This window comes from Melospiza melodia, chromosome 25 (genome assembly GCF_035770615.1).
Source record: "Melospiza melodia melodia isolate bMelMel2 chromosome 25, bMelMel2.pri, whole genome shotgun sequence".
Classification (NCBI taxonomy): Eukaryota; Metazoa; Chordata; class Aves; order Passeriformes; family Passerellidae; genus Melospiza; species Melospiza melodia.
In genome coordinates this window covers 10,806,566-10,831,997 of record NC_086218.1, presented here as the reverse complement: position 1 = coordinate 10,831,997, position 25,432 = coordinate 10,806,566, and the positions used below count along the sequence as shown (strand labels likewise).

The 25,432-nt window shown below is 59.1% G+C and overlaps 4 protein-coding genes across 7 annotated transcripts; 3 read left to right on the top strand and 1 right to left on the bottom strand.

The window, feature by feature from the left end:
* Positions 1 to 1,611: 1,611 nt before the first annotated feature.
* Positions 1,612 to 6,629, top strand: CDC42SE1 (CDC42 small effector 1). Of its 2 annotated transcripts, none has more exons than XM_063176517.1 (5): positions 1,612 to 1,829; positions 3,993 to 4,134; positions 4,214 to 4,324; positions 5,499 to 5,573; positions 5,668 to 6,629. In XM_063176517.1, exons 2-4 carry the CDS (start codon positions 4,081 to 4,083, stop codon positions 5,568 to 5,570), a joined length of 237 nt encoding a protein of 78 aa, XP_063032587.1. In that variant the 5' UTR covers positions 1,612 to 1,829; positions 3,993 to 4,080; the 3' UTR covers positions 5,571 to 5,573; positions 5,668 to 6,629. The 2 variants fall into 2 exon arrangements, with proteins under 2 accessions (XP_063032587.1, XP_063032585.1); XM_063176515.1 differs by having other exon boundaries at positions 1,811 to 1,829; positions 4,026 to 4,134.
* Positions 6,630 to 7,041: 412 nt separating this feature from the next.
* On the bottom strand, positions 7,042 to 13,195 carry PRUNE1 (prune exopolyphosphatase 1). Of its 2 annotated transcripts, XM_063176513.1 has the most exons (9): positions 12,038 to 12,229; positions 11,871 to 12,007; positions 10,314 to 10,418; positions 10,029 to 10,234; positions 9,103 to 9,287; positions 8,248 to 8,406; positions 8,061 to 8,155; positions 7,823 to 7,981; positions 7,042 to 7,715 (listed from the first exon to the last, which is right to left on the bottom strand). In XM_063176513.1, exons 2-9 carry the CDS (start codon positions 11,907 to 11,909, stop codon positions 7,395 to 7,397), a joined length of 1,269 nt encoding a protein of 422 aa, XP_063032583.1. In that variant the 5' UTR covers positions 11,910 to 12,007; positions 12,038 to 12,229; the 3' UTR covers positions 7,042 to 7,394. The 2 variants fall into 2 exon arrangements, with proteins under 2 accessions (XP_063032583.1, XP_063032584.1); XM_063176514.1 differs by lacking the exons at positions 11,871 to 12,007; positions 12,038 to 12,229 and adding an exon at positions 13,096 to 13,195.
* A 153-nt stretch (positions 13,196 to 13,348) lies between these two features.
* On the top strand, positions 13,349 to 19,989 carry MINDY1 (MINDY lysine 48 deubiquitinase 1). The gene is made up of 10 exons (XM_063176512.1): positions 13,349 to 13,487; positions 14,587 to 15,643; positions 15,987 to 16,044; positions 16,145 to 16,209; positions 16,307 to 16,465; positions 16,924 to 17,026; positions 17,118 to 17,260; positions 18,154 to 18,345; positions 19,362 to 19,526; positions 19,621 to 19,989. Exons 2-10 carry the CDS (start codon positions 14,672 to 14,674, stop codon positions 19,666 to 19,668), a joined length of 1,905 nt encoding a protein of 634 aa, XP_063032582.1. The 5' UTR covers positions 13,349 to 13,487; positions 14,587 to 14,671; the 3' UTR covers positions 19,669 to 19,989.
* An 877-nt stretch (positions 19,990 to 20,866) lies between these two features.
* On the top strand, positions 20,867 to 25,381 carry CERS2 (ceramide synthase 2). 2 transcript variants are annotated; one of them, XM_063176582.1, is made up of 11 exons: positions 20,867 to 21,005; positions 22,306 to 22,479; positions 22,894 to 23,011; positions 23,095 to 23,213; positions 23,388 to 23,445; positions 23,521 to 23,571; positions 23,727 to 23,819; positions 24,050 to 24,178; positions 24,262 to 24,368; positions 24,447 to 24,600; positions 24,784 to 25,381. In XM_063176582.1, the coding sequence occupies exons 2-11, from the start codon at positions 22,307 to 22,309 to the stop codon at positions 24,910 to 24,912; spliced, it is 1,131 nt and encodes a 376-aa protein (XP_063032652.1). In that variant the 5' UTR covers positions 20,867 to 21,005; position 22,306; the 3' UTR covers positions 24,913 to 25,381. The 2 variants fall into 2 exon arrangements, with proteins under 2 accessions (XP_063032652.1, XP_063032651.1); XM_063176581.1 differs by lacking the exon at positions 20,867 to 21,005 and adding an exon at positions 22,089 to 22,213.
* The last annotated feature ends 51 nt before the right edge of the window (positions 25,382 to 25,432 follow it).

The following is a 25,432-nucleotide window of genomic DNA, read 5'->3' as shown; positions in this document are numbered from 1 at the left end:
GCTCAGAGCAGCCCTTGCCTTCCTCTCCCTGGGCTTTGCCTGAGATCAACATTCTTTTGGTGCTTTAGGGTTGGTTTTTTTTCTCTCTCTTTTCCTCCCTGTTCCCTGCATGCAGCTCATTTCTGATGGTGCCAAGCTGTTCTGCCAGTGCTCGGCTTTCAGCCAGACTATTTCTGCCTCCTCCTCCTCTTCCTCCTCCTCTTCCTCCTCCTCCTCTCAGCACTGTCATGGGCAGAGAGCATCCTGCTCCAAATTACACCCTTGCAGGGAAAATTCCATCTTTTGGAGGATGCTGATCCCTCCAAGGGGTTGAGCTGCTGTGGTTTTTGAGGGTCCCCCAGGCCATGGGGTGCAGTTTGGCTGAGCAGCCTCATAAGAAGCTGGATGTCACCCATCTCCTTGGTCTTTGGGGTGTCACCTGCTCGTGTGACTGCCCAAAAACTGTGGTGTCCCTCTCTGAGAAGGGACATGGGGCTGAACCCCAAGGGGACATAGGAATGAGGGCGCTGCTGTGGGTTTTGGGAGGGCTGCAAGGGGGACAATGTTCTCTGGCAGCACAAACACCAAAAAAAAAATGAAATGAGGTCACAAACACTTGGGGTATTATCAGGCAGGGCCACCCAATGGCTGGGCACAGGCGTGGGACAGAGACCCGAGTGAGTGGCGACAGTGCTGCCTTGTTCAGCATTTCTGGAGTGGGAGCAGTGGGGATGGCTGGGATTTGGGGGCTGACACAGCAAGGGACACTCTGAGGCTCACACAGGGGTGTCTCCTGTGTGGTGACAGTGACAGGACCGCAGCGGTGGCAGTGATAGGACTGTGGTAGTGGCAGTGGCAGGACAATGGTGGTGGCAGTGGCAGGACTGTGCTGGTGGCAGTGGCAGGACTGCAGTGGTGGCAGTGGCAGGACTGTGTTGGTGGCAGTGATAGGACTGTGTTGGTGACAGTGATAGGACTATGGTGGTGGCAGTGACAGGACTGTGCTGGTGGCAGTGTCACGACCGCGGTGGTGGCAGCAGCTCCCCAGATGTTGTGCAAGCGGAAGGGCACCGAGCTGGAAGTGGTGACACCGCTCAACACCAGCTGCAGGGTGTTCCCACGCCTTCGGGTGCCCCGGGGGCTCTGGGGTACCCATGGAAAAAGCAGGAATAAGGCTCGGGGGCACATGGGAGCATAACTGGGACTTGCTGGGGACCCCCAGCCCTACCTGGTCCCCTGGCATTCCCCCAGTGCTCCTGGAAACCCCAAATCCCTGAACCCCAGCCGGGGACCCCCAGCCTTAACAGGACCTCAAGAACCCCCAAGTTGCTCCTTCTGGGACCCTGGCCCCCCATTCTCAGTGGGAATTGGGCTCCCTATTCCTCCCGGGACCCCCATTCCTACCGGGACCCCGTCCCCATTCCCGCCGGGCCCCCCGTTCCTCCCGGCGCCGCAGTGCCGGCGGTTCCCGGGGAGGGCGCTGTGCCGGGGCCGGGCCGGGCCGAGCCGCGCCGGGCGGCGGGAGCTGCGCCGCGTCCGCACCGGGCCACGCCTGGGGCTGCGAGCGGGCACCGGCACCGGCACCTCCCGGCCACGCCTGCGGCTGCGAGCGGGGCACCGGCACCGGGACCGGCACCGGGACCCCCGAGCCACGCCTGGGCTGCGAGCGGGGCACCGGCACCGGCACCAGCACCGGGACCGGGGCTCATAAAGGGATCGGGACTTGCACTCCCGGGCCACGCTTGGGGCCGCTGCGAGCCGGACACCGGCAGCGGGACCGGGACTTCCGAGCCACGCGTGGGGCTGCGAGCCGGACACCGGCCCCGGGAGCCGCTCCCGCGCCGGGACAGGTAATGGGGCCGCCACCGGGACGGGAACGGGCCGGGACGGAACCCTTCCAACCCCGCGGAAGGGCCCCCGGAACCGCCGTAGGAAGGCGGAGAGCGCACCGGGATCGGTACCGGAACGGGAGCGGGGCGGCGGGACGACCCCCCTTGCAGCTGGCTGGTTCAACCGGGGAGCCCTCCCGGGATCCACCGGATCTCCCCAGCCCCACCGGGACCACCGGGGTCCCAAGGCCTGCGGGGTCCCACCAACGCTACCGGGACCCCCAAACCCTGCTGGGACCCCCGGAGTGCCGGAGCCCCGCGGAGCCCGGGGGTCGCACCGGCACCGTCCCTCGCAAAGAAGGGACGGTCACTTCCACTCTGCCGCCCATCCCGGGGGTCCTGGGCCCGCAACCGGGGCACCCCAGGACTGTCCCCCTGTCCAGCCCTGTCCCCACACTCTGGCCTTCCCTCCGAGACCCCCGAGGGTACCCCGTGACTGGGTGACCCCAGTGCTGGGGGGCTCGGAGCGGACCCCCCTGCCCGGAGCCCGCCGGTGACGCAGAGCCCGGCGGTGCTTTCCCAACCGGGAAGTCATTTTGCCTGTGCCGGCAGGGCCGGGCCCAAAACCGCCCTGCCCGGGGCTACCGAGCCGCCCCGGTGGGCTGAACCCGGCCACGGCTCCTGTCAGGGTGGGCTGAGGGCGTGCGACCCCCAAAGCGGGGATCGGGGGGCAAGAACCGACCAGAGCCGCCCGGAGCCGGGCCCAAAGCCGCCCTGTCGAGGCCGCGAGGCCCTGGCGGGTGCCGGAGGGGCTTTGAGCGGTGTGGGCAGGGGTCGTGGCCGTGCGGAGCCCGGAGGTTTCACTGCTGGTTCATCCGAGGCTCTCCCAGCGGCCCGGGCTGCGGTGCTGAGTTCGGGGGGCACCTCCCCAGCAAGGCCCGGCCGCTGCACGGCCGGATCCCGGCGCTGATTTTGCTGAGGAAATCAGGCTGGGAAGGAAACGCAGCCCCTTCCTCATTTACCCCGCAGCCCCTTCCTCATTTACCCCTCAGCTCCCTCCTCATTTGCCCCACAGCCGGGGGCAGAGGCCGGGTTTGGGTTTGGGTTTGGGTTTGGGTTTGGCAGGGGGGCACGGCGTGGGCACGGAGCCGGTGTGCAGCGGGCGGGACGTGTCACAGCCTGCCCGGTCCCAGCGCTCCCGGAGGGGCTCACCGGGGAACGGGAATGGGCACACGGTGAGGGACAGAGCGGGGGACACGGCGGGGGACACGGGGGTCCTCTGGTTATGGGGGAGCAGCACAGAGGGCACCCACCCCTCGGGAATGCCCGCTTGGAGGGCGATTCCGTGGGGTTATCGCGGACAGATCCTGGCCGGAGGCGCTGACAGGGCTGTGCCCAGGCTGCGCTCGGAGCCCCCCGTTTTGGGGGGCTGCCCCCGGCCCCGCTCCTCCCCGCCGGCAGCAGGAAGCGCGGCCGGACTTTGGTCCATCCGGCGGCACCGGCGCAGGGGCAGCGGAAGGAACTTGTCCCGTTCGCCGGAGGGAGCCCTGGCTCCGGCACCCATCGCCCGCGGGGGCTCTGCCGTGGCTGACACCGGGCTGAGCTCCGGCCACGGCCCCTCGTGGGTGGGTGAGTTCCCTGCGTGCCGCTGGCTCCTTAATTTTTTTAAGGAGTTATCTCTCCTTAGCATGAGGAGAAGCCCCCATTTTGGGGGTCAAACCCCCTGTCCACACCTCCTTGCCTAGCCCAGGCAGTGCCGTGGGAGTTTGGGATAAAATCCCACCAGTCCCTGTTTATTTCTCTCTCATCTGCTCTTCAGAAGCGGGAGCGGAAGAGCTGAAGCTCCGGCCCCTTTTCGGAAAGGCCGGGATATTTTTAGCTGCCTGGCTCAGGGAGTTGGGATTTGCCATGGCTGCCTCCATCCCCCCCATCCTGCCGCAGCATCCTTCAGCTGTGTCCTGCCCTGGAGCGGGGGACAAAGCCCAGCCATGGCCACGGGGACAACTCTGGGGGTCTCTGTGTGATGCTCGGGGTCCCTGGGACCCCCTTGCCATGACAGGATTAGCTGTGTGTGACCTAGGGCTCTACCGGGGCTCTCTGCCTTTTGTTGCTTGATGTGAAATTGCTTTAGCATTAATTTGGGGAGGTCTGGAAGCATCACTCTCCCTTCCCACCCACGGCCAGCCGCTCCTCTCCCCGCTGTGCCGCCCTGACCAGGTGTCCCCATGGAGTGACCCTGCCCGGGGGGACGCTGGCTGCCACCACCGCCAGCATGAGCGACTTCTGGCACAAGCTGGGCTGCTGCGTCGTGGAGAAGCCCCAGCCCGTGAGTACCTCCCTGCGCAGCCATTTCGGGGAGGGGGCCTGGGGGTCAGCGGCGTTTGACGGCCTTCATCCCCTCGCAGAAGAAGAGGAGGAGACGGATCGACCGCTCCATGATCGGGGAGCCCATGAACTTCGTGCACCTGACACACATCGGCTCCGGGGACATGGCTGCGGGAGAGGGGCTGCCCATGGTACCCTGGGGGCTTGGCTGGGGCTCGGGCTCGGGGTGGTGGGGCTCTCATCTGGGTGATAGGTGGTGGCTTTGGGGTGGTAGGTGTTGGTTTTGGGGTGGTAGAGTCTCACAGTTGGGTGCTGGGTGTTGTTTTGGGGTGCTGGGTGTCAGGATTGGTTGGTAGGTGCTGTTTTGGGATGCTGGGTCTCAGTGTTGGGTGCTGGGTGTTGGTTTTGGGGTGCTGGGTCTCAGGGTTGGGTGCTGGGTGTTGGTTTTGGGGTGGTAGAGTCTCACAGTTGGGTGGTGGGTGTTGTTTTAGGGTGCTGGGTCTCAGGGTTGGGTGCTGGGTGGTGTTTTGAGGTGCTGGGTGTTGTTTTGGGGTGCTGGGTGTCAGGGTTGTTTGCTGGGGGTTTATTTTGGGGTGCTGGGTATCAGAGTTGGGTGCTGGGTCTCAGGTTGGTTGATGGTGTTGTTATGGGGTGCTGGGTGTTGTTTTGGGGTGCTGGGTCTCAGGGTTGGGTGCTGGGTCTCAGGCTCGGCTGGTGGGTGTTTTTTTGGGGTGCTGGGTGTTGTTTTGGGGTGGTAGAGTCTCACAGTTGGGTGGTGAATGTTTTGGAGTGCTGGGTCTCAGGGTTGGGTGGTGGGTGTTGTTACGGGGTGCTGGGTGTGTTTTTGGGGTGCTGGGTCTCCGGCTTGGCTGGTAGGTGTTCTTTTGGGGTGCTGGGTCCCAGGGTTGGCTGCTGGGTGTTATTTTGAGGTGCTGGGTGTTGTTGTGGGGCTCTGGGTCCCAGGGTTGTTTGCTGGGTGCTGTTTTGGGGTGCTGAGTCCCAGGGTTGTTTTCTGGGTGTTTTTTTTGGGTGCTGGCTGTTGTTTTGGGGTGCTGGGTCTCAGGCTTGCCTGGTGGGTTGTTACAGGGTGCTGGGTGTTTTTTTGGGGTGCTGGGTGTTTTTTTGGGTGCTGGCTGTTGTTTTGGGATGCTGGGTGTTTTTTTGGGGTGCTGGCTGTTGTTTTGGGGTGCTGGGGCTCAGGGTTCTTTGCTGGGTGTTGTTTTGCGGTGCTGGGTCTCAGGCTTGCCTGGTGGGTTGTTACGGGGTGCTGGGTGTTTTTTTGGGGTGCTGGCTGTTGTTTTGGGGTGCCGGCTCTCCTGGCCGGGCCAGGGGGGTGGCACAGGTGCTGACAGCCCCTCTCTGCAGACTGGTGCTGTCCAGGAGATGAGGTCCAAGGGCGGCCGGGAGCGACAGTGGAGCAGCTCCCGAGTGTTGTAGCGTGTGAGTACCTGCCCAGAGCGCTCCCCTCTGAAGAACACCCTCCTGAGCCACCACCTGGGCGCTCCCATAACCCATAACCTCTCGGATTTTACAGATTCCTGGCTTTTTCAGCCCAAACTTGAACTGCCTGACCCCCCGCGCTGGAGGAGAAGCCAACCTGGAGTGCTTTAACCCCGCGGTATTGATGCAGCACCATCCTCACCCGGCTCCCGGTGACTTTGGGGCTTCATCCCTCTGGAAAATCCCTCCTTGCTGGAGGCACTGGCTGTGGTGACGTGGGCAGGGAGCCCCCAGCTCCTGCCCCACCTGCAAAGGACACAGCCACGCCCCTGAAACGTGCCAGGAGCTGCCAGGAGCAGCCCACGAGTCCCAAATCCTCCCAGTTCTCCCTTTTCCCACTCCCGTGTCTCCCATGGGCTGCATGGTGGTGCCTCAGTTTCCCCAGGGAACCAGTTCATGGTGCAGAGGCAGCTTTGATGCCTCCCAGAACATCCCAGAGGAGCAAAACCAGGATTAAGCCCCCATATTCTGGTGCCAAACCAGAGTTAAACCCAAGATGTTCTGGTGTCAAACCAGGACTGGATGTCAAACTGGGATTAAACCCCAATTCTTCGGAGCAGAACCGGGTTTAAACCCCGATATTCTGGTGCCAATCCAGAGTTAAACCCAAGATGTTCTGGTGTCAAACCAGGACTGGATGTCAAACTGGGATTAAGCCCCAATTTTTAGGAGCAGAACTGGGATCAAACCCCGCTGCTTTGGTGCCAAGCCAGGATCCAACCCCAATGCTCGGCTGTCTCCGAGCCCACAGTGCCTCCAGCTGGCATTCCACCGCCGCCAAACCCTCACCTCCCTCCTTTTTTTAGGATCTGTTCCTATTTTTAAGCTCCCAAACCCCCCTGAGCAGCCTCTGTGGCCCCGGGCAGGACCGTGGTGGGGTCTCCTCCTCACCCGGGGTTGTCCCCAGGCCGGACAGGGCCTGACCCGAGAAGGGCTCTGCAATTAGGTGCGGGTGTACATAGTTTAATTAGTGCCAGGATTAAATATTAATTAGCACGTGCTGGGTGACAGAGCCTTTCCCCTGTGCTCCGGTGGGAGCTGGGATTTTCCAGCCCTGTGTCGTGTTCGGGTCAGGGTTTTTGGGAAAAACATTCCACCCTTGAAATAAATGCCTTGTGCTGGCCCAAGGGGTGGGTGCAGGAGCTCCTCGCTCCCTCCCCTGCTCCTGGAGCAGCCAAATCCACTGGGAAAAGCTCAAATTCACGACTTTTTATGGCACAACCAGTTTCCTCACGGCTGGGCTGGACTCGGGAGCGTGGCTGCACTGACACCCCCTCCTTGGGCACCCTAAAATGTTCCTCTGACCCACTGTAGAGGGGATTGCACCCCAGGGAAAGAGGGGGCGCGCCCCCAGCTCGAGTGGGGCAGCACCCCGTCCCTGAATAAAAGCCAAGAGCCAAAACTGGAAGAAATTTAAAGGGGAATTTAATCCTTGGGAAACAGTGACAGTTCTGGACGGCTGCATGTCCGGACCCACCCTCTGGGGCCTCCCTCTGCCCCCCACGGAAGGAAGATCATCAATAACTCGTTAACTCCCCCACCCCAACGCCTTCATCAAGGGGGTGCAACTCCTGCCCATGGCACCCCCAAAACCCCACCTTGGGGACCGCTGGGGCACAGGGAGCCATTGGGGGGGACAAACCACGAGCTGACCTCTGACAGAGGCAGCTGCCACCCCCCCACACCCGGGCACCCCACGGGGGCCTGCTCAGGGACCCCAGCTTCTCATCCAGACCTCAGAGCTCCGCGGGGGCGCCTCCGTTATTTCGGGGAGCCCGGCGGCTGCCCCGCGGCGATGCGGCTGACCCGCTCCAGCACGTCCTGGGGGCACAGCGGGGGCACGGCCTGCGCCAGGGGACACTCCTCCACCAGGCTGTTCATGGGCGTGGGCGGGGGCACCGCCTCCTCCTCGGGGCCCCCTGCAGCCCCCAGACCCCCCAGAGCTGCCCTGAGGATGGGCAGCACCTTCTTGCGGGTGGCCACGGCGTTGCCCTGGGCGTAGGTGGCCACGCAGGGCCAGGGGCTGGGCAGCGGCCGCAGCAGCAGCGACGGCGCCGTCGCCTCCTCCAGAGCCCTGCACAGCTGTGGGGGAGCAAACGTGGGGCTGGGACCTGCCCAGCACCCCCAAAACTGCCAGGCTGTGGGGCAAAGCGGGGCTGGAGACGCCCAGACGTGGCTCCCCGACTCACCGTGCCGCGGAGGGGCTCCTGCGCGCTGTACACGGCGAGTTTGCGGGTGGGCTCGTGGTGTTGGTTAAAGGACACGGTCATGGCCACCAGCCCGGCGTAGCCACGGGCCTGGCAGAAAGCCTCCAGGTCCTGCAGCAAGCCAGGCCGCAGCAGGAAGGTCTGGGCAGAGGGGAGGGGTCTCAGTGTCACCGTGATGTCCCCAGCGTGCCTCAGTTTCCCCCCGAGCCCCCAGTCTCACTTCCAAGTCCTCGAAGACGCCGCTGATGCCGACGACAGCCTCGTCGTTGGAGAGGACTTTGAGGTCCTTCCGCAGCATCTGCTCTGTTGTCAGCCCTGGGAGGTGGCCAGCAATGACCCCAGGTCACCTTGCTGTCCCCAAGGAGAGGGGGGGACACACCTGGGTGCCGCTGGCCTGGCACACCCACCCGTGACATCAAACTTGGCCGCCTGCAGCGCTCCGAACACGGCGTCACGGGCCGGCAGCTCCGGGAACCTCTCCTCCAGCAGGGACACGCAGGCCACGTCCCTGGGGGTCACCTTGCCTGCAGCCGGGCTCAGGTTGATGCAGTCCAGCAGGATGGTGCCTGTGGGGACGAGCAGGGCCATGGTGCCACCATCCCCGGGGACAGAGCTCAGCCAGGACCCCACAGAATCACAGAATGATGAGGGTGGGAGAGACCGCTGAGATCATCATCCAACCTATGCCCTGACACCTCTACCAGGCTGTGGCACCATGTCCAGTGTTTATTTGAACACATCCAGAGATGGTGATTCTACGCCTCCCTGGGAAGAGCATTCCAGTACTTTATTATTCTTTCAGTAAAAAATTTCTTCCTAATACCCAACCTGTACCATCCCTGACATAACTTGAGGCTGTGTCCTCTGATTCTGTCAGACTGACCTCACCTGGCCACAACCTCCCTTCAGGAAGGTGTAGAGAGCAATAAAGTCACCTCTAAACCTCCTCTTCTCCAGGCTGAACATCCCTGGCTCCTTCAAACCTTCCTCACAGGGTTTGTGTTCCCAGCCCCTCACCAGCCTCGTGTTTGAGCATCTCAACGTCCTTCCCAAACTGAGGAGCCAGAACTGGACACAGCACTCGAGATTTGGCCTCACCAGCGCCGAGTCCAGGGGCAGAATGTGCTCCCTGCTCCTGCTGGCCACACCATTCCTGATCCAGGCCAGGAGCCGTTGTCCCTCTTGGCCATCAAGGCACGTTCCTGGCTCATTTTCACCCAGGTCCCTTTGTGCCCCACCGTGCCCAGCCGCGCCCTGCTCACCGTGCAGCAGCGCGGCCGTGGTTCTGTCCAGCACGCCCGGGGGGCCCTGCAGGATCCTCTCGGTCACCAGGGTGGCACAGGAGCCCACGGGCTCCACTGTCACCTGGCACGGGGGGCCTCGGGCCCGCTCCAGCGGTCGGTGATCCAGGACCTCCACCACGGCCTCCTCCAGGGCAGCGTCAGCACTGCTGGGCAGCGGGAAGGGTCAGAGCCTGCCAGAGCCCCTTATTCCTTTGTTCCCCTAAAAACTCCCTGGAAATGGATCAGTTTCAGCCATCCTGGGCGGCAAAATCAAGCCCTGCTCTGCGTGGATGGCCCTGGCTGTCCCCACAGTGCCACCCCCAGCTCACCAGGGCAGGACATGGTGATCCACCAGAGTCAGGGAGAGCAGCCCAGCGTGGTGCCAGGTCCATCTCATCCCCCAGATCAATCTCACCCCAAAAAATGAGCGAGGCATCTGGGATGCCCTGATCCCGCAGCAAAATCAAGCGAGGGTGGCCCTGGCTGTCCCCAGAGTGCCACCCCTTGTCTCACCAGGGCAGGATGTGATGGTCAACCAGTGCCAGGGAGAGCAGCCCAGCTTGGTACCTGGTCCATTTCATCCCCCAGATCAATCTCACCCCAAAAAAATGAGCGAGGCAGGCGGGATCCCCCAATCCCACAGCAAAATCAAGAAGCCAACTGAGGCTCTGCATGGGTGGCCCTGGCTGTCCCCAAGGCGCCACCCCCAGCTCACCAGGGCAGGACATGGTGATCCACCAGAGTCAGGGAGAGCAGCCCAGCGTGGTGTCAGGTCCATCTCATCCCCCAGATCAATCTCACCCCAAAAAACGAGCGAGGTGTCCAGGATCCCCCCAACCCCACAGCAAAGTCCATCGAGGCTCCGCTGCCCCCTGGCCGTCCCCAAGGTGCCACCCCCAGCTCACCCGGGCAGGACGTGGTGATCCACCAGAGTCAGGGACAGCAGCCCAGCGTGGTGCAGCCCTCCCAGGTCGATCTCATCCCTGAAGACCAGCGAGGCGTCCGGGATGCCCCGCTCCCGCAGCAGGAACGTCGTCTCCGTCCGCAGCGCGAAGTCGGCGCGGGGGATGTTCAGCACGGGCACGAAGGCGGCCTTGGGAGCCGGGGTGGTCTGCAGCAAAGGGGGTGTCACACCCAGGGAGGCGTCCCCGAGGCCATCGGGGCTCCCCGGCGCGGCGGTCGAGCCTCACCTGGGCGAGGAAATAGGCCAGGGCCAGCGCGGAGACGGCGGAGTCCAGGTCACAGGCCTCGTTGCCCATCACCACGTGGATCTCCTGGTGCTGCTGGACGTGATCCTGCAGGGATGGGAGCTGTCAGGCACGGCAGCAGCGTGGCCCTGTCCTCCAAAATCCCCCACACTGCTCCCTTGTCCTCCAAAATCCCCCACACTGCTCCCTTCTCCTCATCAGTGCTCCTGGAGCCACCTGTCACAGGTGGCACCCACAGATTGCACCCTCCTGGCAGCCCTGGAGCTGCCTGGGATCCGTTTCTGGCCTCCAGAGCAGGTCCTGGCACCCCTGGCATCCATTTCTGGCGCTAAATCCTCAGGTTTGGGGTGAGTGAGGTGTGTTGGGATTCCAGGAAAACTCACCTGAGCCACCAGGTGAGGCCAGGGACCATCCCAGCCCCGCAGCCCCGAGCGCTTTAACCCATTTGTTTTAGAATTTGGGGCTGTTTGTCACCCCAAAAGTGACGTTTCACCCTCTTTTGCCTGCCTGCGGCAGCAGGGAAAACATGTCACTCTCCTGTCCCCCGCCCACGGGAGCCACCCCGTCCCCAGGCTCTGATTTTTGGGACAATTCTCTGCTGCCATAACCCAGATTTGCTAATTTTTGGTAAAACGGGAAAAAAAAAAAACAACAACCCCAGAGCAGCTGCAGCACAAACCCCTCGGCATGTCTGGGATGGGGCTGGGAGACATTCTGGGGTGTCCCTGGCGTGGCTGTGCCACCTCAGTGGGGCACCACACTTGGGGGTCTCGGCCTCAATCCGTGGGGTGCTCGTCTCCCCCTGCACCCCCATTTAACTGCACCCCCGTTTCCCTGCTCCCTAATTGCCCACCTTCACCTCCATTCTCCCCCTGCTCCCCAATTCCCTCCCTGCTCCCCCCATTTCTATGTACCCCCAATTTCCCCCCTGCTCCCCCATTTGTCTGCACCCCCATTTCCCCCCTTGCACCCTCATTTCCCCGAACCCTGATTCCTCCCCTGCACCCCCATTTTCTTGCACCCCGATTCCTCCCCTGCTCCTCCACTTCCCTGCACCCCAATTCCCTGTTCCCCATTTCCCTGCTCCCCCATTTCCCTGCTCCCCAATTCTCCCCTGCACTCCAATTTCCCTGAACCCTCTTTCCCTGCTCCCCAGTTCCCTCCTACACTCCATTTGTCTTCTCCCCATTTCCCCCCTGTGCCAATTCCCTGCTCCCCCAATTCTCCCCTCGCTCCCCCCATTTCCTTGCACCCCATTCCCCCCTGCACCCCCATTTAACCGCACCCCCAATCCCCTCCCTGCTCCCCCATTTCCCTGAACCCCAAATTCCCCCCCCTGCACCCCATTTCCCTGTATCCCCATTGCCCCCCTGCTCCCCCATTTTCCTGCTCCCAAATTCCCCCCCTGCACCCCCAATTCCCCCTGTGCTGCCCCATCTCCCTGCTCCCCAATCCCCCCCATTCCCCCTCTTTCCCCTGAGCCCCCCTGAGCCCCCCAAGACCCCCTGAGCCCCCCAAGACCCCCTGAGCCCCCCGTACCTGCAGAGCCGCCCGGTTCCCCAGCACGAAGCGCTCCATAACAGCGCTGATCCACGCCCTGAGCCGCCAGGATGGCCCCAGTATAAACCAGTACGGCCCAGTACAGCTCGCTACAACCCAGTACAGCCCAGTACAACCTAGTACGGCACGGTACAGCCCAGTATAACCCAGTACAGCCTGGTACAGCCCAGGATAACTCAGTACACCCTACTATAACCCAGTACGGCCCAGTACAAACCCAGTGCAGCCAACAGAAGTTCAGACTGTCCCAGTGCAGCCCAGTATCACCCTGGACTATCCCAGTATCACCCCAGTCCGTCCCAGTCTAGCCCAGTACCACCCCAGACCCTCCCAGTCCAGCCCAGTCTAAGCCCAGAACCTCCCAGTCCAACCCAGTACAGCGCAGTCCGTCCCAGTCCAGCTCAGTATCACCCCAGACTATCCCAGTACCACCCCAGAATATCCCAGTCCAGCCCAGTCTGTCCCAGACCCTCCCAGTCCAACCCAGTTTAAGCCCAGTCCGTCCCAGTCCAGCCCAGTTTAACCCCAAACTATCCCAGTATAAGCCCAGTCCGTCCCAGTCCAGCTCAGTACCACCCCAGACTATCCCAGTACCACCCCAGACTATCCCAGTACAGCCCAGTCCGCCCCAGTCCAGCCCAGTTTAACCCCAAACCATCCCAGTATAAGCCCAGTTTGTCCCAGTCCGTCCCAGTTTAATCCCAGTCCGTCCCAGTCCAGCCCAGTTTAACCCCAAACTATCCCAGTATGAGCCCAGTTTGTCCCAGTCCGTCCCAGTTTAATCCCAGTCCGTCCCAGTCCAGCCCAGTTTAACCCCAAACTATGCCAGTATAACCCCAGTCCAGCCCAGTTTAACCCCAAACCATCCCAGTATGAGCCCAGTTTGTCCCAGTCCGTCCCAGTTTAATCCCAGTCCGTCCCAGTCCAGCCCCTCCCCCCGCGCCGCAGGGGCCGCTGGGAGGGGGCGGGGCCGTTCCCGGCATCCCCCGCGCTGGGGGTGGGGGGGGCTCGGGGGGGACCCCAAATTTCCTCATTTCACCCCAAAACCCTCCCGGGACCCTTGAACCCCTCCCTGAACCCCCGAACACCCCCCCAGCCCCCTCGGACACCCCCAAATTCCGCTGCGACCCCCAAACCCCCCCCCAGCCCAACCCGCACCCTGCAAAACCCCCCCAAAAATCCGAGCGCACCCCAAAATTTCCACCTTGAATCCTCTTCTTCCTCCTCCTCCTCCTCTTCCTCCTCTTCCTCCTCCTCCTCCTCCCCCCGCCCTCAATCCGCCTTCCCACGGGGCGGCCGCAGCCGGGTGGAAAACAGGCCCCGAAAACGGGGGAAAAAGAGGGAAAAAAGAGGAAAAAAGAAGAAAAAAAAAAGGGTGAAAAAAACTAGGGAAGAGGATAAAAGAAAGGGGAGATTAAAAAGGAAAAAAAAAAAAAAAAGGGGGGGGAAAAGGAAGACCAGAGGAGCGAGAGGAGCGCGAAGGAATTAAAAAATAAAAGAGGATTAAAGAGGAAAGAGCAAAAGGAAAAAGAAGGAAGAAGGAAGAAAAAAGGGAATAAAGGAGGAGAGAAGAAGGAGGAAAAAGCAGGAGAAAAGGTAAAGGGTTAAAAAGGAGGGGAAAAGTGAAAAAAAGAAGGGCGAGAGGAGGGGGGAAAAGGGAAAATTAGGAAAAAGAAGGGGAAAGGAGGAAAAAATAAAGACAGGAAGGGAAAAGGAGGGAAAAATTTTAAAAAGCAAGGAAAAAGTGGCATAAAGAAGGAATAAAGAAGGGAAAGGGAGGAAAAACAAGGATTAAAGAGAGAAAAATGAGGAAAAACAAGGAATAAAGAAGGAAAAAGGGGCATAAACAAGGAAAAAAGAAGAAAAAATGAGGAAAAACAAGGATTAGGGGGGAAAACTGAAGGAAAAGGCGCAAGGGGGGACCCCGAGGGGCGGCCCCGCCCCGGGACCCCCCGGTCCGGCCGGACCGGCCCCGCCGCGGGCTCGGGGCGGAGCCGCGAGTGGGAATGGAAATCCACCTTCCCCATGCTGTTAAACGGCACTGCGTTTTGTTTATTTTATTTTATTTTATTTTATTTTATTTTATTTTATTTTATTTTATTTTATTTTATTTTATTTTATTTTATTTTATTTTATTTTATTTTTTTATTTATTTTATTTTATTCTATTCTATTTTAAAATTTAATTTAATTTTATTCTATTCTATTTTATTCTATTCTATTTCGTTGTATTTTTATTTTATTTTATTTTAAATTTTATTTTATGCTATTTTAAAATTTAATTTTATTCTATTCTATTTCGTTTTATTTTTATTTTATTTTATTTCATTTCATTTATTTAGTTTTATTCTATTCTATTTCATTTTATTTTTATTATATTTCATTTCATTTTCTTTCATTTAATTTCATTTATTTATTTTAATTTCATTTTCATTTTATTTCATTTCTAGCCCCCGTATATATACCTATATATCTATATAGCTATACATGTATATATGTAGTATGCATACATAAATATGCATTTATATTTATGTTTAAAGACATATTTATCTTTATAGTTATATATTTATGATTTACATATTTATATATTTATCTTTATATATTTACAGTATTATCTTTATAGTTACACTTGTGATTGTATTTATATTTATATTATCTCAGTATTTTCCTCATCCAGCCCAATTTTCCCTCCTCAGGCTGATTTGGGATGCAGCTGCTCCTGGACGGACCCAGAGCATTCCCAGGAGCCTGAGTGGAACCAGAGCAGCACCAGAGGGTCCCATGGAGCAGGAGGGGACCCCCGAGTCCCCCAGAGAGGCTGCGGGTGGGAACGGAATTCCCGGTGCTGGGGACAGAATTCCCAATGTTGGTGACAGAATTCCCGGTGCTGGGGGTGCAGTTCCCAATGTTGGGGATGCAATTCCCTGTGGAGGGGACACAAATCCCAGCATTGGGGACGGAATTCCCAATGTTGGGGACACAATTCCTGATGTTGGGGGTGCAGTTCCCAATGTTGGGGATGAAATTCCCAGCGTAGGGGATGGAGTTCCCAGTGTTGGTGGCGGAATTCCCGGCGTAGGAGACACATTTCCCTGTGCTGGGGATGGAATTCCCAGTGCTGGGGTTGGAATTCCCAGTGCTGGGGACACAATTCCCAATGTTAGGGACGAAATTCCCGCTTTAGGAGATGGAATTCCCAGTGTTAGGGACACAATTCCTGGTGCAGGGCGTGGAATTCCCGATGTTGGCGGCAGAATTCCCGGTGCTGGGGGCACAATTCCCAACGTTGGGGACACAGTTCCCAATTTTAGGGGCGGAATTCCCAGTGTCGGTGACGCAGTTCCCAGTGTTGGTGACACGATTCCTGGTGCAGGGAATTCCCAGGAAGGTTCTGGAAGCCCATCCGGGCAGCAGGAGGGGGTCTCCAGCCCCCAGGGACCCCCGGGGGGCTCCCCCAAGCAGCAGCAGCCCCTGCATGAGGAGGGGTCCCCAAAGGAGGACGGGTCCCCGAGGGAAGGGGGGTCCCCCAAAGAGCAGCCCCCAGAGGACAAGGGGTCCCTGAAGGAGGGGGGGTCCCCCCAGCACAGGGGGTCCCCCCAGCACAGGGGGTCCCCGCCGGCCGAGCCCCCCCGGGATTTTTACTTTGTCAAGTGGATCCTGTGGAAGGGGCAGCGCACGGCCCTGGTGACCCAGGGCGAGAACGGGCCCTGCCCGCTGCTGGCCATCATCAACATCCTCCTGCTGCAGTGGAAGGCAAGCTGGGGGGGCTTTGGACCCCCAGAGCCCCTGGGGAGGGGTCCCAGGGTGGGGTGGGGTGGGATGGGATCAGTGGGATGGGATGGGATGGGATGGGATCAATGGGATAGGAGGGGATGGGATCAGTGGGATGGGATGGGATCAGTGGGGTGGGATGGGATTGATGGGATGGGAAGGGATCAATGGGATGTTATCACTGGGATGGGATCAATGGGATGTTATCAGTGGGATGGGATGGGATCAATGGGATGTTATCAGTGGGATGGGATGGGATGGGATCAATGGGATGTTATCAATGGGATCAATGGGATGGTCTCCAGCCTGCTCTGGTTGCCCCCAGGTGAAGCTGCCCCCGCAGACAGAGGTGGTCACGGCCGAGGAGCTGATGGCACATTTGGGTGAGTGGGGACCCTGCTCTGGCACCAGGAATGGGGTGGGGGGCTCCAGTGGGGACCCCCACATTCCCTGGAGGGGGTGTCTGACCCCTCTGTCCCGCAGGGAATTGCATCCTGGCCACCCAACCCAAGGACACCTCGGAGGGGCTGCAGCTGAACTTCCAGCAGGTGAGGAGCAGCCCCAGAACACACAACCCTGCTGGCTGCAGGATTTGGGGTGTCACCTTCAGGAGTGACCCCTCCCCGTGTTTCTGCTGCCCCCCAGAACATCAGTGACACCATGACAGTGCTGCCCAAGCTCTCCACGGGGCTGGACGTCAACGTGAGGTTCACGGGGGTCTCAGATTTCGAGTACACCCCCGAGTGCATCGTCTTCGACCTCCTCAACATCCCACTGTACCACGGCTGGCTGGTGGACCCCCAGGTGAGCCCCCCTGCCTGGGCTGGAGAGGAGCTGGAGCTCCTCCTGGCCAAGGTGACCGAGCTGAGGATGGATGTCCCAACCTTGGGAGTGCTCGAGGCCAGGTTGGATGGTGCTTGGAGGAGCCTGGTCTAGCAGGAGATGTCCCTGCCTATGGTTTAGGTGGGTCCAGGTGAGACTGCTCTAGCAGGACTGTGGTTTGGGGGCTCCAGATGAGCCTGGTCTAGCAGGAGATGTCCCTGCCTGTGGTTTGGGGAGGTCCAGATGATCCCAGAAATTCCCACCCCAAAGCCCTCAGTGATGTTTGGGATGGGGCTCCGAACCCGAGGCAGTGCCCGGCTCCTCTGGCCATGGCAGGAGGTTGCCCTGGCTGCTCCCTTCCCTCAGAAGGGACCCTCAGACCCCTCTGCTGTGGCCCCACGCCCACCAGCAGCTCACCCCGTGTCCCTGCCGCCCCGCAGAGCCCCGAGCAGGTGCAGGCCGTGGGCAAGCTCAGCTACAACCAGCTGGTGGAGAAGATCATCACCTGCAAGCACGCCAGCGACTCGCGCCTGGTGAGCGAAGGTAACGGCCCTGCCGCCCGCCCGCCCGCCCGCGGGCCCGGGGGGCACAGCCGGGCACCCCCGGCCCCGCCACGTCCCCGCTGTCCCCGCAGGGCTGGTGGCAGAGCAGTTCCTGGAGGCCACGGCGTCCCAGCTGACCTTCCACGGGCTGTGCGAGCTGACGGCGCGCGCCCGCGAGGGAGAGCTCGGCGTCTTCTTCCGCAACAACCACTTCAGCACCATGATCAAACACCAGGTGGGAGCCCCGACCCGCTGTGCCCCCCAGAGCTTTCTGTGCCCCCCAGAGCCCTGTGTGCCCCCCAGAGCCCTCTGGGCCCCCCCAGACCCCCACCCAGGGCCCACTGTCACCTGTGCTGTGGGAATGTTCCTCGCTCGGGGTCACCAGATGTGGTGGTGTTCACGGGTTTCAGAAGACTGAACTATTATTTTATGATATATTAATTATATTATATTATATTATATTATATTATATTATATTATATTATGTTATGTTATGTTATGTTATGTTATGTTATGTTATGTTATGTTATTATTATATTATAGTACAGTGTAGTATAGTATAGTACAGTATATTATAGTATATTATATTATACGTAATGTAATATAATATTATATTATTATTTTATTAATTATATATAATGTATAATATATAATATACAATATATAATATATATTATCTAAGTTACATATTATATATAATACATATAATTATATTATATTATATTATATTATATTATATTATATTATATTATATTATATTATATTATATTATATTATATTATATTATATTATATTATATTATATTATATTATATTATATTATATTATATTATATTATGATATTAAAGCTATACTAAAGAATAGAAGAAAGGATTTCATCAGAAAGGAATACAAAGGAATGGAATGACAATAAAATCTTGTGACTCTCAGAGAGTCTGAGACAGCCGGGCTGTGATTGGCCATTAATTAAAAATAACCCCATGAGACCAATCACAGATGCACCAGTTGCATCCCACAGCAGCAGATAATCATTGTTCACATTTCGTTCCTGAGGCCTGTCAGGAGAAAAAGATCCTATCAAAAGGGTTTTTCATTAAAACATGTCCGTGGCACTGTCCCTTGTGCCCAGGGCCACCTCTACCTGCTGGTGACCGACCAGGGCTTCCTGCAGGAGGAGGGGGTGGTGTGGGAGAGCCTGCACAGCGTGGATGGGGACAGCTGCTTCTGTGACACCGAGTTCCACCTCAGCCACCCCCTGGGCAAGGCCGGGGCCAGCACGGCCCCCCCGGACCCCCGGCTGCAGCAGAGACAAGTGGACCAGGTTTGGGGACACGTGGTGGCACTGGGGGTGGGTGCTGGGAGGTCCCCAGGACGAGGGAAGAGATTAATCTGGCTCAATGTTCTCAGAAGGCTGATATATCATATTATATTATATTATATTATATTATATTATATTATATTATATTATATTATATTATATTATATTATATTATATTATATTATATTATATTACATTACATTACATTACATTACATTACATTACATTACATTACATTACATTACATTACATTATTATATTCTATTACATTATATTACATTACATTACATTACATTACATTTATTATAGAATGCCATACTAAAACTATGCTAAAGAAATAGAGAAAGGATACAGACAGAAGGCTTAACAAGAATGCTAAAATTCCTGTTCAAATAAATAATAATCTAATTAATGTAAAACAAATAAAATATTATAAATATTTTATATATAAAAAGATATATTACTATATAATTATATTTATTATTATTTACCTTATGTATTTATATATACATAAAAATAAATATATTTATATATCATAATAAATATTATTATATTTTATTATTATATTTTATAATATTACAAATCAAAATAATTTAAATAATAAATAATAAAATTATATTTTACTAAATATTATAATAAATATAATAAAAACCAGTGACTCCTTCCAGAGTCCTGACACAGCTGGACCATGATTGGTCATTAAATAAAAACAATTCACATGTTGGAAAAACAACCTCCAGATCAAATTCTGAAACAGCAAAACACGAGAAGCTGAGACTTCTCAGCTTCCCAGGAGGAAATCCTGGACAAGGGGAGTTTTTAGAAAACATTTAGAAATTTTTTTAGAAAATTTAGAAAATAAGCACATTCCAAAGCAGCAAAACACGAGAAGCTGAGGCTTCTCAGCTTCCCAGGAGGAAATCCTGGACAAGGGAATTTTTTTAGAAAATCTGTCAGGAACAAATGAGTCCCACCCTGGATCCCCCAGGGTCTGACCCCCCTCTCTGTGCCCCTGCCAGGATTTCATGGTGGCCCTGTCACTGCAGCAGGGACAGGACCCCTCCTCGGTGCTCAGCGACCTGGAGCTGGCGCGGCAGCTGCAGCAGGAGGAGTACCAGCAGCACCATCCTCATCCTCATCCTCATCCTCACCACCCCGCTCCTCCTCAGCTGCTCCCAGCGCAGGTACCCGGGGGGTGCTGCTGGCCCTGGGGGTCTCTGTGCGTGCCCCCAGAGCTCAGCCCTGTCCCTGTCCCTGTCCCTGTCCCTGTCCCCACAGGCGGAGCGGCGGCGCCAGAGGCCGGATTTGGACTGCACCCTCCTCTAGCACCCCGTGCCTGGGGGTGCCCACGCCTGCAGCCCCCCAAAACCCCACTTAGGGACATCCTGGGGGGTCCTCCAGGGACATCCTGGGGGTCCCTGTGGGCTGGAGACGAGGGGTGACCGTCTGAGCCCACCCCAGGAACACCCCAAACATCCCAGTGGCCTTAACACAGGGGGGATCCCACTCAGGGGGGTCCCACACCTCAATCCACACTCCAGGACACGGGTGGGTGTGTGTGTGGGGATGGGGGGACACCTGCACCCCCCTGTTCAAAATGTGGCCTTAGCCTTTGGCAAGTAAAGGACTTGTCCCCCTGCACCCTGACATCAGTGGGGACTTCTGTTCTCTGGGGACACGGGGGTTTGGGGGGGGATTTGGGGGGTTTTTGGGGCATTTGGGGTCGCAGTTCCTCCGCGGTTTCGGGGGATTTGGAGTTTTTTTGGGGATTTGGGGTCACGGTTCCTCCGCGGGTTTGGGGTCCCCTCTGTGGGGTGCAGTGGCGCGGCGTGGCCGCCAGGCGGCGACAGAGGGCGAGTGGGGCCTGTGGGGTTCCGTAGGGGCACAAATGGGGTGTCTGTGGGGGTATATGGGGCACAAATGGGGTGTCTGTGGGGGGTGTATGGGGCACAAATGGGGTGTCTGTGGGGGGTATATGGGGCTGTCTATAGGGGGTATGTGGGGCACATATAGGGCTGTCTATAGGGTGTATATAGGGCATATATAGGGCTCTCTATAGGGTGTCTATATGGTGTGCACAGGGCACATATAAAGCTCTCTATAGGGTGTTTATATGTGGTGCACAGGGTACATATAGGGCTGTCTATAGGGAGTATATAGGGCTCTCTATAGGGTGTTTATATGGGGTGCACGGGGCACATATAGGGCTGTCTATATGGTGTCTGTATAGGGCACATACTGGGCTGTCTATAGGGTGCATAGGGATGTATATGGGGCACATACAGGGCTGTCTATAGGGTGTATAGGGATGTATATGGGGCACATATAGTGCTCTCTATAGGGTGTTTATATGGGGTGCACGGGGCACATATAGGGCTGTCTATAGGGTGTGTATTTGGGGTGTATACGGAGCACCCCGGGGTCCATAAGGGGGGCGCACGGATCCCGTCTCGGCGGTCGATTGCTCACGCCTGGGCCCCGCCCCGCCCCACGGCGGGCGCCGCTCCCCGCGGCGTTGCGGTGACGTCACTCCCGGGTCCGCGGTGACGTCACTGCCGCCGCTGCCTGGCGCGGGGCGCGCGCGGGACGGAGGGGGGCGAGCGGCGGCTCCGTGAGGGCTCCGGGCGGCGGCGGCTCCGTGAGGGCTCCGGCGGCGGCTGCGGGTGAGTGCGGCCGGCGGCGCGCGGGGCCGCCCGGAGGGGGCCGCGGGACGGTTCCCGCTCGCTCCCCCCGCGCCAGGCCCGCGGCCGGGCCTTTCTGCGGGCGTTGGGCGCGCACCGGAGCCATCCCGGGCCTCCATCCGCCCTCGGGCCGGGCCCGCCGGGGCCCCCCGGGGCTGCCCGGGCGGGGCCGGGTGAAGGCGGGGCCCCCCCGGGCCCACAGCGGCCTCGGGCCCCGGCGGGGTCGCTGTCCCCCGGCCCGGTCGGGCGCGCAGCCCCCGGGCCCGGATCCCTCCCGGTCCCGTTTATCTGCCCACAACTATAAAAGGTCAGGGGTTTGTCGGTTTCCAACAGGATCGCTGCTAAAATCACCTCTGGGGAGGGGGGTTCGGCCTGGCGGTGCCCCCTGCTGCACCGGCTCCGTGCCCCGGTGCCCCCACATCGCGCCGTGCCGCCGGTGCCCCGGGGGAGAAGGAGCTGCCGGCCCTGACCGGGGCCTCACCCCGTCCTCCCACGCTCCCCTCCCGTTACCTGCCCGCGGCACGGCCCCGGGAGCCGGGAATTGCGGCACCTCCCTCCCGCCCGCCCTTGCGAAACCGGCCACGGTGGTTCCTCTTCCTCCCGCGGCCGAGCGGAGCCGCCCCGGCCCTCGCCACAATCCGTGTCGGGGATTCGCGTCCCGGGGCTGCGATCCCAACCGAGCCCGTCCTGACCCCGCGGGGTTCCCCAGAATCGGCCGGTGGGGAGGGACGGGGAGCCAGGATGCGCTGGCACCGTGGCCCCGAGGGGCCGCTCCCCCGTCCGGAGCCTTTTTAAGGCACAAAGGTGCTCATTGTGCGGCCACAAATCCCTAATCCCGCGCTGGGGCCGTGCCGGGCCTCGCAGCGCTGGCGGTGGGCTCCGTGCCTCTGTTTCCCACCGGGAATCGCGTTTGGATCGGCCGCGGGATGCGCGCACGGGAGGGAAACCGAACTCGGGGGTTTCTCCCCGCTGCCGATGCCGGTGCGGAGCCGGGGTCGCGGTCCCGGTGCAGAGGTGGGAGCCCGGCCGTTCCCTCGGGCTGGCCGCAGGAGCCGAGCTGCCGGTTGGAAGCAGGACTGGGGCCCCTGTTAATGATCACCCTCTGACCTCCGGGCTGCCGGGAGCAAAGTCCCTCGGTGCCCGAGCCGAGCTCCGACGGGGATTTCACCGGGGCCTCGCTGGGAGCCGAGGTGGAAATTGGGGCGCCTGGTGGGGCCGGGGTGGGATCGGCCTTCTGCTCGGAGATGCCCCCCTCACCTCTCCCCCTTTTCCCTTCCCTCAGCATGTTTCAGACCTTGTACAGCTATTTTTGGTGGGAACGGCTCTGGCTCCCGGCAAACCTCACCTGGGCTGACCTGGAGGACCGGGATGGGCGAGTCTATGCCAAAGCCTCTGACCTGTACATCACCCTCCCCTTGGCCTTCCTCTTCCTCGTTGTCCGGCACCTCTTTGAGACGTGAGTCCCTTCCCTGGGGGTGGGCACGGATGCTGAGCCCCCGATCCGGCTCTCCCCGTGCCCTGGGGGCTGTGGCTGAACCCTGGCATGTGGCACCTTGTGCTCAGCCGAGCTGGGGGTCCTGATCCCCCCTAGCAAACCCACGTGCTGCCTTTTCCCCACACAAACACGGCCTTTGGGGAGTGATTTGTTGGGCAAACAATGGGAACAGACCCGGCTTTGTTGGGATGGCGAGAGAAGGGAGGGGCAGAGTGGGGACAGCCCGTGACAGAGGGACCCGGGGGGCTCCCCTTGGCAAAACCCACCCCGAAGGAGGCACAGCAGCATGGGGACACCGAGGCACTGAGTGTTCATGGGTCCCTGAGTGGCTTTAATGGTGCCAAACCGTGCAGGTGACAGGAATTCCTTCCCCAGGTACGTGGCCACCCCCCTGGCCGGGCTGCTGAACGTCAAGGAGAAGGTGCGGTTAAAAGCCACCCCCAACGCGGTGCTGGAGAGGTTTTATGCTGCCACCAGCAAGCACCCCAAGCAGGTGAGGGCTCAGGGGGTCCCCGGGGGGTGAGGGGGGCAGAGGCAGGGCTGTGTGACACAGTGGGGCTGCCCCGGTGTCCCCAGGCCGACGTGGAGATGCTCTCCAAGAAGAGCGGCTGCACCGTGCGCCAGGTCGAGCGCTGGTTCCGCCGCCGCCGCAACCAGGACCGGCCCAGCCTGCTCAAGAAATTCAGGGAGGCCAGGTGAGACCCCCGTCCCTTCCTGCCTGGTGTCACTGTCCCTCCACCCTGGGGGCTCTGGGGGTCCCAGCTTGGCCAGGAGCTGCCTGGGAGGGTGGGAGATGCAGGATCTGGGTCCGTCCTCCTCCCTCCTGCTCCCCGGTGCCCGTCTGAGGAACGTCTGCTTCCTTTTTCCAGTTGGAGATTCACCTTTTACCTTATTGCTTTCATTGCTGGCATGGCTGTCATAGTGGATGTGAGTATTGCCCCCCTCCCCTTGCTCCCCCAGGCCCCCTGGCCCCTCTGACTCCTGTGTCTCCCCATCCTGCAGAAACCCTGGTTCTACGACCTCCGGGAGGTGTGGAAGGGATACCCCATCCAGGTGAGCACAGATCCCATCCCAGCTGCCAGCACCAGGGGAACTGGGGGTGCAGGAGGGTTTGGGGGTCCTCAGGACACCCGGATGGTGCTCACAGAAGGGGACCAAACCCCTCTGGGGGACACAGAGAACAACCCCAACCTGTCCCTTGCCCCCAGAGCGTGCTGCCCTCCCAGTACTGGTACTACATGATCGAGCTCTCCTTCTACTGGTCCCTGCTCTTCAGCATCGCCTCCGACGTCAAGCGCAAGGTGGGGACACTGGGACATCTCAGCAGGGTGGGCAGGTGGCAGCAGCTGGGAGGATGTGGGCACAGGAGCAGGAAAAAGCAAGAAAAGCTCACTTCTTGAAGGGAACCTGTTGTCTTGTGGGATAACTGAAGCCTCTGGAAGGTGGGAGAAGCTCAGGGGCTGTGGGATGGGGGTTTGCTGTGGGTGCTGTAACCCTCCCTTTGCTGAGCTTCCCTTTGCTTTGGGCACAGGACTTCAAAGAGCAAATCATCCACCACGTTGCCACCATCATCCTCATCAGCTTCTCCTGGTTTGCCAACTACGTCCGTGCCGGGACTCTCATCATGGCCCTGCACGACTCCTCGGATTATCTGCTGGAGGTTGGTGTGTCCCCCTGCCCTGCTGCCACCCCGTGCCCCATGCTGTGCCCCCTGCCCTGCTCACCCCCTCTGCCCCCCTCCAGTCTGCCAAAATGTTCAACTACGCCGGGTGGAGGAACACCTGCAACAACATCTTCATCGTCTTCGCCGCCGTCTTCATCATCACCCGCCTGGTCATCCTCCCCTTCTGGTGAGCTCTGCTGGGCAACGGGGGAACTGAGGCAGGGGCTGGGGGAGCCTCAGTGACAGCAGTGGCTTTTCCTGGCAGGATCATGCACTGCACGATGGTTTATCCGCTGGATCTCTACCCTGCCTTCTTTGGTTACTACTTCTTTAACTTCATGATGGTGGTGCTGCAGTCGCTGCACATCTTCTGGGCCTACCTCATCATCCGCATGGCCCAGAAGTTCATAACTGGAAAGGTGAGGGGGGCCATGGGGATGTCATGGGGGAAGGAAGGACCCCCAGATCCTGAATCCCAACTGCCTTTGGCTCTCCAGATCCACCGTGGGGAGAAACCCCTGTGGTTGCAATGGGGAAACTGAGGCACGGCAGGAAAATGGGGGGAGCCGCTGCCTGAACCCCCTTTTTCCCTCCGCCCGCAGGTGGTGGAGGACGAGCGGAGTGACCGCGAGGAGACGGACAACACCGAGGAGGAGGAGGAGGTGACCAAGAACGGTCCCCTCTCCAACGGCCACCCCGTCCTCAACAACAACCACCGCAAAACCGACTGAGAGCGCCCCGGCCCCGAGAGCTGCCACCTGCTGCCACCGGCCCGGCCCCTCCGGCCGCTCCGCACCGGGAGCCCGGAGCGCCCGCCCCTGCTCCGCAGCGGGGCCGCAGCTCTGCCTCACACTCACCGCTGGTGCCCTTCCACCTCTCACCTGCTGCCTTAATCCACGGCGGTTCCCGGCCAGGCGGGGACCCCTCCGGGGTGGCTCCATCCATCCCTCCCTCCGGGCGGCTCCTGCCCGCCCCGCAGCCCCTGCCTGGGATCGGCTCTGGCCAAAGAGCTCGGCCCCGGCCCCTTGCCGGGCTCTGCGTTATTCCAATTTTCCCAACCATTCCTTCAGCGGGGCAAGGGGATAATTCCCCTTTCCCTGAGCTGGAAAAGCCGGCTCAGCCCCTGCTCCACCGAACTGGGAGGGAGGAGCAGGGAATTCCTGGGTGTTTCAGTGCCTAAATGACGGGATGACACTATGGAAGTACTTGGGGGAAGGAAGCTGCGGGGTTGAGCCACTCCTTGTGTCTCAC

What these genes read in the sequence shown, in the direction of transcription:
- PRUNE1 (XM_063176513.1), bottom strand. Translation starts at nt 11,909, where the DNA reads ATGGAGCGCTTCGTGCTGGGGAACCGGGCGGCTCTGCAG. An exon ending in GGCCAAGTTTGATGTCACGG is followed by an intron (nt 8,156 to 8,247) that starts GTGGGTGTGCCA and finishes GCCACCTCCCAG; the next exon opens with GGCTGACAACAGAGCAGATG. An exon ending in AGGAGCCCCTCCGCGGCACG is followed by an intron (nt 7,716 to 7,822) that starts GTGAGTCGGGGA and finishes GCTCCCCCACAG; the next exon opens with CTGTGCAGGGCTCTGGAGGA.
- CDC42SE1 (XM_063176517.1), top strand. Translation starts at nt 4,081, where the DNA reads ATGAGCGACTTCTGGCACAAGCTGGGCTGCTGCGTCGTGGAGAAGCCC. An exon ending in TCGTGGAGAAGCCCCAGCCC is followed by an intron (nt 4,135 to 4,213) that starts GTGAGTACCTCC and finishes ATCCCCTCGCAG; the next exon opens with AAGAAGAGGAGGAGACGGAT. An exon ending in CGGGAGAGGGGCTGCCCATG is followed by an intron (nt 4,325 to 5,498) that starts GTACCCTGGGGG and finishes CCCTCTCTGCAG; the next exon opens with ACTGGTGCTGTCCAGGAGAT.
- MINDY1 (XM_063176512.1), top strand. Translation starts at nt 14,672, where the DNA reads ATGGAGCAGGAGGGGACCCCCGAGTCCCCCAGAGAGGCTGCGGGTGGG. An exon ending in CTCGCGCCTGGTGAGCGAAG is followed by an intron (nt 17,027 to 17,117) that starts GTAACGGCCCTG and finishes CTGTCCCCGCAG; the next exon opens with GGCTGGTGGCAGAGCAGTTC. An exon ending in AGCAGAGACAAGTGGACCAG is followed by an intron (nt 18,346 to 19,361) that starts GTTTGGGGACAC and finishes TGCCCCTGCCAG; the next exon opens with GATTTCATGGTGGCCCTGTC.
- CERS2 (XM_063176582.1), top strand. Translation starts at nt 22,307, where the DNA reads ATGTTTCAGACCTTGTACAGCTATTTTTGGTGGGAACGGCTCTGGCTC. An exon ending in GCATGGCTGTCATAGTGGAT is followed by an intron (nt 23,446 to 23,520) that starts GTGAGTATTGCC and finishes CCCATCCTGCAG; the next exon opens with AAACCCTGGTTCTACGACCT. An exon ending in CTGGTCATCCTCCCCTTCTG is followed by an intron (nt 24,369 to 24,446) that starts GTGAGCTCTGCT and finishes TTTTCCTGGCAG; the next exon opens with GATCATGCACTGCACGATGG.